We start from the raw sequence: 13679 nt of genomic DNA on the forward strand, positions 1-13679 counted from the left end.
TGTTCTCCCCGTATCTGCGCTCCGGTTTCCTCCCACAGTCCAAAGACATGCAGGTTAGGTGGATTGGTGATTCTACATTGGCCCTAGTGTGTGCTTGGTGTGTGGGTGTGTCCTGCGGTGGGTTGGCACCCTGCCCAGGATTGGTTCCCTGCCTTGTGCCCTGTGTTGGCTGGGATTGGCTCCAGCAGACCCCCGTGACCCTGTGTTTGGATTCAGCGGGTTGGAAAATGGATGGATGGATGGATAATATAATAATCTCTATATACTGTATATAAAATCAAACGTTTCTCTGTCTGTCGGTCTGTACATCTGTCTGCTTTTCACGAGAGAACTACTGAATGGATTTAGAACGAGTTTTTTTCTATGATTTGCTTGAACATTCCGGTTGATTTTGCAACTTCTGTCATTGCGCTAAGTATCATAGTTCGCTTTCAGGAATGATTTATCCATGCTAATCCAAGACAGAGGCTGCGGGTTGAGGAGAGGGGTTAGCATGACGTCAGGAGTGGGGAGTTGGTCTACCTCTGTGTTTTGGAGTGTACCTGGCCTCTGCTTTTTTTTTAAAGTTTGTCCTGTTTCACTACTATGGGGGCGGAGCCATGGTGAATGGCTAGTATAATATAATATAATATAATATAATATAATATAATATAATATAATATAATATAATATAATATCAGTACTCTGGCAGAATACTTTGGGTTGAAATCTTCTGGTTGTATAAACAGAAAAATCATTTAAAAGTGAATTGCAGTAATCTGATCCAGAGGTGGGAAGCACTATAAGTCAGTGGTTAGTGCCCTGGGTTCAGATCCTTGATTCAGTCATTATCAGTCTGCAGAATGCACCTTCTCTCCTTGTTTTCAAAGCTTCTTTAATGACAAGTTGATTTCTATGCTCCAGAAATTACAATGATTCTTTTCTTTTTCTTTTCATTGTCTCCTCCGCTCCTCCCAGGTGATCTTTGCCTGATTTCACTCCTAACTCTGATTCCCCTGGGGAAGCTGAAGCATTCCTTTTTAACCTGGGAACTGGGAGTACTTCTGGTGCAACATGATTGTCACCTGGAAGCACTTATGAGTCAGGCACACCATTTCCCCAGTAGGGGAGCCTGTCGTCAGTGCCTCTAGTGGCACCCATGAACCCCGACATGGCTGCCAATTACAATAACAACTCCCATGTAGCCTTGTCGGTGTCCAAATGGCAGACATAGCAGAGGGATTCCGCCGCCCAGCATAGTTAGAGAATACTTTTCTTTGTGAGGCCATCTCTCTCTGTCCTTCTGTTCCAATGGCCTCCTGCCCGGGAGAGGCAGTATTAACTAGCCCAGCTAGGATGGCCATCTGTCCACACATTCTTTTACAGTACGTATGACCAGACTTGAAAAGAGTACTAAAAAATCTACTGAAGTAGAAGTATTAGTACACCGATGCAATAATTCATTTTAATCTTCTTCTTCTTCTTTCGGCTGCTCCTGTTAGGGGTTGCCACAGCGGATCATCTTCTTCCATACAATAATTCATTCTAATAATATCTCTTAATTAATTTTGTTAATAACTGAACTTGCTGTTAGTTTAATGGTGGGTTACTCTTTTCATAGTGCCATCTCAGGTCATTCGTACATAGAAGATTATTTTTATTTTCAAAGATATCATCCACATGGTTTGTGGTTCAGAACAGATTAGTAATTCTCATAATTTCACTTTTGTCTCCCCTAATTCTTTCCAAATATTTAATTAAAACAGATACTTCATGATAAACACACAGAAGGGTACATGGCTCCAGGTTAGATGGTGAGCTGCATGTTCTTCTGTTATTTGCTTTTCACTCACACCACTATAACTATCATGCATTTTGTGGGTACTATATGCCAAGGGGTGTCAGTATCCTTTTGTTTTTTCTTAAATCCCAGTTCAATCCCAATTCAAGTTTTTATTGAAATTTAAGCAGCCCACGAATAACCTGAAATAGTACAAAGGTAAGTGGTTGACTGCCAGAGGTAAAATAAAAACAAAATAAATAACCAAAAACTTATATAAAAAGATCTTTTTTGGGAAACAAGTAGTGAGTGAACAACTTGCATCTCTTCTGTAGCAATGGAAGTCAAGTAAGCCTTGAATGTTGATGCGGACAATTCCTACAGGTATCCCAATTTTTGTGGATTACTTACAAATCCTCTGTCAGTGTAAAAGTAATGTTAAAAGAAAGTTTTTTTTGCTACAACCTTTGAAGCCTTCAGCCAAACTAAAGTTCAAAGCTTTTAAGCTAACATTGGTCATTACTGTTACTGTAGCCAAACAACTCTCTCGTTCAGTCATCTGTCCTGATTCTTTGGCTAAGGAATAGCTTTTTCTTGGTACACTTCGCATGCAAGTCACAATTCTTTCTGAATGTAGATGCATGGACCAAGGAAAAAAGAAAAGAGATACCCGCCACTCCCATCATGAAATGTTGGGGTTCTTGTATATTTTTTTACTATCATCTGGTCAGATCTTGGGCTGAACAGCTCAGTCCTGGATAGCTTAGCAGTCATTTGAAATTGATGCCTCTTGTAGATGATTTTCCTTACAGTGGAAAGACTGATTTGAAATCATTTGGCAATCTTTTTAAATCCCATACCAGACTATTTGGCATCCACAACCTTCTTTCTGAGGGCCAATAGAGACCTCCTTAGATCTTAGCATGATGACACCACACACATCAAAAGCAAAGACAACACCGGATCCTAGATATCAGCAGTTTAAGGTGACAGGTTCCACCCACACATTCCCTAAGAAGGTTCTAATCATTGGCACCTCATCTGGAACACGTGATTCTAATTTTATCGATTTGAAGTATAGATAAATGTAGAGGTAGACTTACTTTTTCTCCATGACAAAGGTGCAATTTTGTTAATTTAGATTATGAGAATTGTCAATTATGATGTGGCATTTGTTCAAGTATATCACTGTTACATGTAGGCACTGTCTGCAGGGAGGCCTAATGTTTGTGTTTTCAAATATGTTAAAAAAGTCAACAATTTACGTGGGGGGTAATTAATTTTTCATATGACTGCATAAAGAGAAAAAAATGTCACCAGCATTGAACTCTGAGTTTGACCCATTTAACTATAGTAAGGAAAAAGGGAGTATCATCTCACTTTGACATAGAGAAATGTAGGAACAATTATGATGAGGTAGGCCATTCAACCCATCATCCCTATCACCTAAATTCTGTAAAATATGCTAAGGCTGAGATCTGTAGGACCTCAGAGTTCTGCTGTCTCCCCACTACTTGGTACTTTATTCCAGCCATTCATGGTTCTGTAAAAGAAGAGAAATTTTCCAACATTTATATGAGATTTACCCTTAACTAGGTACTTCAAAAATACTTCATAAATGAGAACTAAACAAATTAAGAACATTATCTGAAAGCACAAAATAGTGATTACAGTATGTTTGTGTAGTAGAATATCATGGTCAACCATGTAACAAGCTGCACTCAAGCCTTAAATCATTTAATTTCTCCCCATGGAACTCATCATTTTATTTTTACATAATTTGAGGCAAGACTTTACACTTTCTGAGTGTCTTTACAAGGCTGTCTCTGATCTCTTTGGTCCTTAGGCAGTAAATGACTGGGTTCATGAGAGCAGGAAACACATTCTGAATGATCGCTCCCATGATTCTCATGTCTACAGAGGTGCCAGGAATTCGGTAGGAGATGAAGACGCTAGCAGCCACAAAGTAAAAGACAGAAATGACCAGCAAGTGAGTCCCACAGGTGTAAAAAGCTTTCAGGCGTCCTTCGGAGGTGCTAATCTTGAGAACAGAAGATATGATACGTACATAAGAAAATAGGATATATATCAGCGGGAACAGGAGTACACTCAGACCGGTGGTGAGACCCACATAACTTGTCACCGTGATGTCTCCACAGGCCAACATCAAAACAGAGGAATAATCACAAAAACACTGATTAACTTTGTTGGGTCCACAAAAGGGAAACCTGAGAGCTAGACCCACACTTAGTGCTGCGCAAAGCAACCCAGCCATCAAACAGCACATAATCAGTTTAATAGCACGGCCATTGTTCATTAAGTTGGGGTAGTGGAGTGGGTTGCAGATTGCTATATATCTGTCATACGCCATCAAGCTGAGGATGAAAGACTCGGTGCAGAACAGACTCAAGTAGAAAGTTGTCTGCGTGAAGCAGGCCACAAATGAAACCGACCTGGATCCTAAAATGAATAGCACCAGCATGCTCGGAATGGTGTTAGTGGTAATGACAATGTCTAAGATGGCCAATCCACAAACCAGAACATACATTGGCGTATGAAGGGATTTGTCTGATGTGAATATTAGAATCAGGAGAATGTTTCCTAACAAAATGCAGAGGTAAACAGTCAGGAAGACGGTCAGTAGAGTTTTCCTGCTTTCGATGTCCCTGAATCCTGGAAAACCAACAATCACAAATTCCACCACAGATGTGCTGCTTTGATTGGACATGGCAATATATATCCTGAGGAAAGGAAGAACAGATGTTTAGAAATGGTTATGACTTTTGTGCAAAATTGTGCTTTGCTCCTTTAAACATTCCTTAAAATTGGATTTGTGAAAGGTTACTGTCTTGAGTAGTCTTCATCTACGTAAGTGCTTTGAGTTTGGTTAATTTTTTTCTATTCTGGAGACATTGCACATTGAAAATTCATGTAGAAAGTGATTGAAACAAAATCAAGTCCCTGTACCTTTGAATAAGCACTTCTAACACTCTATGTCAGCCACTCTTGTCAATTTATTTCATTTTCTGTATTTTTATAGAGTCTTTAAAACTAAAAAAAATTCTCAAGGAATTTAGTATGAACTGTGTTCTACATCTAAAAATAAATTTTGATAAGCAGACGTAAACAAACTCTTTTGTTCTGTTGTGCGTTCACACACATGAAGCAAAGCTTCACAGTTCACAGATTTGCACTGTGGTAACTGTTGGCACCAACTGCAAACCAGCAAACCCTGGATTCCAACAACCATCAGATTCAGCCACCCTGTCAGCTTAAGCTAAAGGAGTAAGTCTCTTATCTCTGGGCAGGAGGACAGGCTGTAACCAGAACTTTCCCTATTCAGCCCTCACTTTACTGTGTGGCTCTGCACCGACACAACACTCCATTCCCACCACACTGCAAAGGCTGCTGACTATGCCAAGTGTTCTGTCATGAGCTCACACACACACACACACACACACATATATAATGACTTGCAACAGACAGTTGAAAGAAAATTAAAATCACCACGAGAGTAGTAAGTCAGTGAATAGGCTAACCTCAGAACCAGTCCAGAAGATTTTTTTGTCAAAGCCAAAACGTGATTGGAAAATTCTGAGTCAAAATGAACAGTGGGAATTTGAAAAACCATAAAGTCTAAATAATGATCTTTTAATGAAGCAAAACAAACTTCATCTGTCAAGATTGGATAACTGAGAAACACCTCAGATAATCTTTCTTTTATCTCCAGATTGAATTCACAAAAGAGCACACCTGGTGGATTCTGGGCAAGATCTGTAAGGAGTTTGCAGAAATAGAAACTTAACATAGCAGCGCCTAAATGGGAAACAGAAATGGTGACATAAAAAATGTGATTAAATAATGAATTTTCTCAAAACGGGTTCTAGACAAAAAACAAACCCCATATTTTGAATTCAAAACTATATAATCCCTTGACAGACTGATAGTCACTGCATGGGAATGTACTCAAAAATTCATTAAAGATGGACATCATCAAGTTTGCAGACGACACAACCATCATAGGCCTTATCACTGACAGTGATGAGACGGCCTACAGAGAGGAGGTGCTGGCATTGAGTAATTGGTGCCTGGATACAACTTGTCTCTTAACGTCAGCAAAACCAAGGAGATGATCGTGGACTATCGGAAACAGCAAGGCAGAGAACACCAGGCCATCCACATCAGCGGCGTAGAAGTTGAAAGGGTTAATAGCTTCAAGTTCCTCGGAGTAAACATCACAGAGGATCTCTTGTGGACCCTTCACATAGACACTGTGGTTAAGAAAGCTCGCCAGCAGCTCTACTTTCTGAGGAGGCTGAGGAAGTTTGGCATTAATGCTAACATCACCTCAAACTTTTACAGGAGTGTGGTCGAGAGTCTGCTGACGGGCTGCATTACCGTCTGGTATGAGAGCTGCTCTGCCAGCAGCCAGAAATCACTACAGAGAGTGGTGAAGGCAGCAGAGCACATCACGGGCAAGAGTCTTCCTGCCATTGAAGACATTTACCTCCATCGGTGCTTGCGTAAGACAAGCAGCATCATAAAGGACCACAGCCATCCAGCACGCCAGCTGTTCTCCTTGTTACCGTCTGGAAGACGATACAGGAGTCTAGCTGCTCGGACTACAAGACTTAAGAACAGTTTTTACCACCTGGCCATTCGACTCCTCAACAGCAACACCTGAACACTTACATACACTTACATTACACCTACATTGCATTACATCTACATTACACTATGCACACACAAACTGTACCTGCTCACACTCTGAATACTGACTGGAACATGCATCTTCACTTTATGGAATATGCATCTGTACATTATCTGTGTAATAACTGTCATTTGTACTTGCTGCTCATTCATATCATATTGCTCTATAACTTCTTTTAAAACGTACATATTTTACTTTATATGGGTTGTCTATTTTTAACTTGTAATTTTTTTAAATTATTTTTTTAGCTTTATAAGATCTAGGCTGAGTGACTTGTTTTTCTCGTCATACACATTTCATTGTATGTTGACCCTTTGTTAACCTATATATGACAAATAAACCTAAACCTAAACCTAACATCATAACAACATCATGAGCCTTCTCAGTTTGCATATTTACATTGTGGTAACTGCTGGCAGATTGCCACAAACCCACAACCCCTGAATTTTAAGAGTCCTCAGAATCAGCTTCCTTATCAATATGAGCTAATAGAGAAACTCTCTTATCTTTAGATAGATAGATAGATAGATAGATAGATAGATAGATAGATAGATAGATAGATAGATAGATAGATAGATACTTTATTAATCCCAGGGGGAAATTCACATATTCCAGCAGCAAAAAATATTAAATTAAAGAGTAATAAAAAAATGCAGGTAAAAAAAAAAAAAAACAGACAATAACTTGAATAATGTTCAACGTTTACCCCCTCTGGTGGAATTGAAGAGTCGCATAGTTTGGGGGAGGAGGATAGGTGCACAGACAGGCTGTAAGTGAAGCCTTTTAATCCTTAACCTTTTTATCCTTATTCCAAAATTATGTCTAGCAATCTGTTTTTAGGGTTCTAAAGCATACAAGGTTCAACTCAATAATGATACAGAGTTTAAATTAATACATAGCAGTCACTTAAGAGATGCAAATAATTCAACATAAAAGTCTTTTTGAGATGAGATTTTGAGCCCAGCAGTCGCCAGATAAGTAGTTTGAGAATAATTCAAATATTCTGGCTATTCTGTTTGCATTTTAGCCTCTTGGGCTTAATTGCAGCTAGAGATGGTAAATAAAGTTAAAAGTGGATTTGAACGGTGACCTGGGGTTGACTTTATTTCAGCCGACAAGACAGAGTTACACAACACAAAGCCCATCATCTGGAGCTAACATGAACCTGCGTGCAAAAAAGGGGTTACATGTGCACCCTTTGTTTCTGTTCAAAAGTGCACTGCAAAAAAATGCATATAGAAAAACTAGACAAAAAAACTTTAAATGGGGGTTGCTATGTTTTTCTTTAAATATCTGCCAAAGGGGTAAGCAAAATTTACTTGACAAGATTTCTTAAAATAAGCTAAAAAATCATAAATACAGATTTTTTGATAAGTCAATAATTATTACAATATGGAAAACAAGATTTGATGTTATGTGTCATGCATGGGCGTCGGAGGACTCCTCTAAGGGCCGGGGAAAGGTACACAATAACCCGCAGAGACGATAGGGGGGCTACTGCTGACTTTGTCCAGTTGTTCTTCTTCCCTCACAGCTCTGAGAAGCCGCCTGGTAAGGGCACTTAAATCTGCCCCTTCTGGAAGTTGCGCTGTAAAAGAAGCACCGTCAAAGAGAATGGCGTCTTTTGCCGGGACACCGGAACAAGCTGCACAGTGGAGAATGTGACTCTCGAAAGAGCCCTTAGAAGGAACAAATCCCTGATTGGGATAAGCACATTGGCACTGTTTTTGTTAATTTTCTTTATTTTACTTGTTTTGTTTCGCAACGATTAAAAGGGACGACACGGTTGGCTTCCCAACATTTCAACTGTTTCTAGTCTGGCCTTCCACCGCCCGACCACACATGATATAAGTACGTTCCACTTGTATAGACTTCATTTTTTGCAGTGTGGTTCCAAAAAACAAACAAAGCAAACAATCAAATGCTCAAATGAAGCGTGAAGTGCCATTTCTCGATGAGAAAATAAAAATCTTAAATCTTTTGAAAAGTGTAGTGTTACTTGATTTTATTTAAAGTATATATGAGGATGTTCTGAATGGTTATATGCAAATACTTACATTTTAGTGAATTATTTAGTTGGCAGGTTAGTTATGCGTAAGTATGCAACATGAAAAACGTATGACCTGACTTTACTTGTTAATGATAATTTTGTTTAAGTTTTTTTTCTTAAAAGTAGAAGAGCTCAGGAATGTGAAATGTCTAAAACACACTCTGAGATACAGACACTTTTTCCAAATATTTACCTTTTAGGGAAAGGCTCCAGCACCCCCCGACCCCCAACCCTGTTACAAAATAACTGACTATTATTTAAAAATAAAAGTTTCCTGAAGAAGTTTGTTTCCCTTTCTTTGATGAACAATAAAAACAGAGGTTCTGTTTTATGTGAGATTGAAGTGCCTCTTCAGGTCACAATTTAATTTAAATATATTTAACTTGTTACCCCCTTTTTATGGACTAGGCTATATATCAGTTCCTGAACGTATTGAAAAAGTATTCTTAAAGTATTCAGAGTAAGCTACACATTCTGAGTATTACATCAGAATATAAATCTGTAAACATTAAGAACTGTATATTCAGTATTTAGTAACTACACACTTTTTAAAAGTATTCTGCGCAACACTGTAAACATTTAAATAAACATGTTGCATCCTGATCAAATAATGTTTTGCAACACTCTCTAAACTTCAATCAATCTTGAAAATCAAATTAATCTGTTTTATCTGAAATGTCTTTTCTTCTACTGAAGTCACGAGAACGTAGTTACTGACAAAAGATATTTCTTTGAAAACCAAAGAACAAATCTATTTTTCATACATCTTGGTTAACTGAAAAGTGCTGCTGACACTTCTGACATCCACACTCCATCTACCAGTGGGGCAGTAAAAATTACAATATGTAGAACGGTACGTTCATAACTCGACCGCAAAGCAAGGTTAGCACCAGGAGAAAGATATCAGGCGGCACTGGATTTTCACAGGTGTTGTGCGCACAATGCATGTTTACAATACAAATTATGTTCAAGTCACAAGAGCAAGGTAAAAAAAAAATTAAAGCCAATAGGAAAATGATGTCATAAAACACATAAAGGGTGTGTTATTATAGCTTCAATTATTTGTTCATAAATGATAAGGTTGCATTTCATTTGTAATTAGTGTCCAGAGTGGGAGAGCAGATATAAAATAGAATCATAAATTGTAGCAGGCAAGGTCAAAAACCAGATTGTCAATTCAAATCTTGTTAAAAATAAGGCTTTCTTTATTATTAATTTTGATTTTTATTAAGTCGAAAGTATCCAAGGCAGTATTGCTTAAATTTTGACACTGTTACAACCACATAAATGTCCAGCGAGAGCAGCTGTGTACGTACCAGCTATTGCATTAATTAGAAAATAAGGAGATTTTTGAGAGGTGAAAGTGAAAATAAATCAAAGTAACAAAATAATTTGCTAAATAATCAAAAAGCAAAATAAAGCAATACAAATATAAAAGTAATACCAGAGATGTCTAGATCTAGACTCTAACATGTATGAGTTGTTACAAAAGAAGTTTAGTAACTGGATCTCTTGGTTCAAAACATGAAGTGTTCTGAAAGTTGTGATGAGAGAAGGCCGTTTAGGCCAATAAGCTTGCCCATCCCATTCACAAAGATTGTCCAAAATAACATTGTCAAGATTTGAAGTCCACAAAGTCTTACTCTCCACCAGGCTTCTGGTAATTTTATTTCATGTGTCTGAAGAAAAGCACTTTTGAACTTTTGTGCGAAATTTGCCCATAAGTTCCAAACCGTGTCCCCACATTTTTGTTACAGACTTCACAAGTTGTAGCAGCCGCAAGGTACCCAGATTCTATCTTGTCATACAACGGTGATTTATTTTATGTTGGGAATCACAGAAATACACCTAGCCTGGCCACGTCTTTTACACTCACACTCACACTGAGAGACACGTAATATAGCAGCTCAAATGAAATGATAATAAAGAATATACTAAACAAAAATCATTAATAAATAGCACACACGCAAAATCCCATCCAAATAACCTCGAAGGTAATAATTACTTAACAAACACAAATGCAAATAAAATCCGACTAAACATTAATCACTAAACGATAAATAATAGGCACTCGCAACAAGTCCAAACACAGTCCAGTTTTATAAAATGTTTTGTCCTACCGTATTGTAGATTTGCCAAATCTTTTCAATGGAAGAACATTTTTTGAAATTTCAAAACTTTGTAAACAGCAATCTGTTTAGAGATCTCTCAAGGAAAGCTAAACTGTCTGTACAAAATTCTTAGAAGAATAAGAGTGTCAAATTTGAAAAAAAAACATCAGTCCACCAGGGTCGGAGTTGTTTCATGTGGACAGACAGACAGACAGACATATGTGGCTATCGCAATAGGTGCTTCTCACATTATATGCAAATACACCTAAATTTAGACATTGCTTACAGCCTGTTAGGCTGAAGGGAGGTAACTCAGTGCCATTTAATATGGTGCTGTGAACTCAGACACTTCTTACTTCGAATAATACTTTGCTTACATTCAACTCATACAATTTTGAGAGGGTACCTACCGATTGATCCTCAAGCAGAAGGTCAGAGCGAGAGTGCAGAAGTGCCAGGCAAAGGCTGACATCTATTTAAGTTACCTGGGGGAAATATTAGCAGGATGCAAGCTCACCAGGGAGGCAATTAGTACTTTTACAAACTGTCCATCCACATAAGACTAATTAATGTTTTGACAAAAACACCAACTAGAAGGAAAGCTTTTACGTTAGGAATTAATATAGAAAACATTGAACTATCTAATTATCTACAGTGTGGTTGAGATGATGTGCCTGTAGTCAAAATAATAATAATAATACATTTTAGTTAAAAGCACCATTTAAGATACACAAGGACACTGTACATCACAAAATACAACAAAGAAAAACAAAACAATAAAAATAAACAAAGTTAGCAGAAGCTAACAAAATGCAACAACAAAATAATGGGTTATAAGTTGAGATTTTAAAACAGAGAGTGAGGTGTAGGCACAACCAGAGTTGTGGGCCCACCACGCAAAAATAAGTCTGTCACCCATAGTGCAGAACCTGCACAAGAGAACATTTAACAACACGGTGTCAGAGGGACAAAGTGAACATAATGGGGTGTGTGGTTTTTGTAAGGAAATCAGATAAGGCGAGGACAGGCCGTGAAAGGTCTTAAAAACTAAAAGGTGGAGTTTATAGTGGATGTGGAAATGAAAATGAGATTGTAATTATTGAAGTGTTTGAATATGTTGCTGGGTTTTAAATGTGTAAGGATCCTTGTTGCTGAATGTTGCACATTTTATTGTCTATTTAGGCTGTGAGCAAAGACACCAAACAAGACCACATTGCCACAGTCATCTCCAAAGCATGAATAAGTGTCTCGGTTGTGATACTGGAGAGAGAGACAGAGAGAGACACAACCTTCTAATCTGCTTGTGATAGAGAAAAGCTACCGTAATGATGTTATTGATATGTGGTTCAAAAAAGAGTGTTGGGCCAAGAATGACACCAAGATTTCAGACTTGTGTTGACAAAGATGAAATAACACCAAAGAAAGGTTGCCAATTTTCCTTAACACTAGAATCTCTGAAGCGCATGAAAAAAGTTGTTAAGCCGGGCCACCTTAATTTCCTTCGCACCTCTCCTCATCAGTGTCTTTGTTTTGCAGATGTGTCGATCAGCACAAGCAGCGATGGGTGTTAGAGACTCAAATCAAATGTATGTTTTTATTATACATAATAGTAATAATAGCAGCTCACTACTCAAAACGGAAGATGCGAGGAAGATCCGGTATCAAACCTGCAACCTCTTGATTTAGAAGCAGCTGTTTGTTACTTCTAACCCACCCATGCAATTAACAAATGGGCTTTGGTTTTTACATATTGACAGCAACATGTAAATTGAATAATTCTTTGGTTATATTCTTCAATAAAGGTGCGCTTGTTTTGTTATACCTTTAGTGAAAGTATTTCATGTTTGAAGTACAGTTTTCACACATTATATATTGCATGTCAACATTTTATCAAAATTTTCTGTTTTAGTTATGTGTTCAACATTTCTTGCCTCGCATTTCCTGTCATCCTACATTTACCCAAACTGTTGTAGACACAGAACACACATGATATGTATGTATTCCAAATAATGATATATTATTTACCCTGTACAATTCCAGACACCTCACACCTAGATATACAAACTTGAGCTGGGAGAACTTTGCAACTGACTTCTGCTGAGTCGGTGGGGGTCAGAATAACAGGCTGCTTGCTGCTTGTGCTGATTGACACATTTGCAAAACAAAGACCGGGCCTCATTTATAACTCTTTTCATGATTTTGAGCGTGAAAATATGTGTATGCCAAAAAACAGGAAAATGTGTATGCCAAGATTTATATAACATAGAGTACTGAACATTTCTACAAATTTACCATTTATAAATGACAATCATCTTGTAAATGTGTATATGTGAATGCTCCTCAAACCCCACCCTGAAACAGCCATATAGGAACCATTCTAATCAACCTCACACTTATGCAATCATTATGCTGCAGAACTTCATTGGCTGGTAGTGCAGCCGCATGACGCATCCAGTAGTATGAGACAGAAATTCTCGTCTCTAAGTTAGGTGCATGCCAAGAACCTTTATTTGGTGGCCTAAGTGCAGGTGTCAGCAACAAGCACAAATATGTTGAATGGCAACATGTTACTGCTGCTGTAAATGCCGTGAGATCCAGCCACACCAAGCCTGAAATAGAAAAGGTCAGATCTTTGGCGACTAAGCGGAACGCTAGTCACTGGCAGAGATTGCATGTAGAAAGAGGAGGAAGACTCTTTGATTTCGATCTGTGAGTGGCATCTATAATTGAAGATGGCTTTTTATGTGGTGTTATGCCAGAGCAGTCCTGACGATTGTCAGTTTTATCTTGCCATCAAAGATGACTTACTATGCATGTTAATACAATCCAACTACTTACAATTATCAAAAGCAGTTTCATTCTCACCAGGTGCCAATATTGCTATATGAATATGTTAAATTTCTCTGATTACATTAGAAAAATGGTCATTGCTGCAAATTGTCTTTTTATGTTGGTAACAACATGTTATGTTATATGTACAGTATGTGCATTCATGCCATATGAAAACTGAACTTACCACTTCAGTTGGTTAATGGTTTCCAGCACTGC

At 38.1% G+C, this 13679-nt stretch overlaps 1 protein-coding gene across 1 annotated transcript; it reads right to left on the minus strand.

Annotated features, from left to right (window-relative positions):
- Positions 1-3413: 3413 nt before the first annotated feature.
- On the minus strand, positions 3414-4446 carry LOC114641264 (olfactory receptor 2AT4-like). The gene has a single exon (XM_028790340.2). It carries the CDS (start codon positions 4305-4307, stop codon positions 3531-3533), a length of 777 nt encoding a protein of 258 aa, XP_028646173.1. The 5' UTR covers positions 4308-4446; the 3' UTR covers positions 3414-3530.
- Positions 4447-13679: the final 9233 nt, after the last annotated feature.

The sequence above is a fragment of the Erpetoichthys calabaricus genome, chromosome 4, assembly GCF_900747795.2.
Source record: "Erpetoichthys calabaricus chromosome 4, fErpCal1.3, whole genome shotgun sequence".
NCBI classification, from domain to species: domain Eukaryota; kingdom Metazoa; phylum Chordata; class Cladistia; order Polypteriformes; family Polypteridae; genus Erpetoichthys; species Erpetoichthys calabaricus.

Bases quoted from the DNA above. Each gene is read 5' to 3' on its own strand.
- LOC114641264 (XM_028790340.2), bottom strand. From the start codon at position 4,307: ATGTATGTTCTGGTTTGTGGATTGGCCATCTTAGACATTGTCATTACC.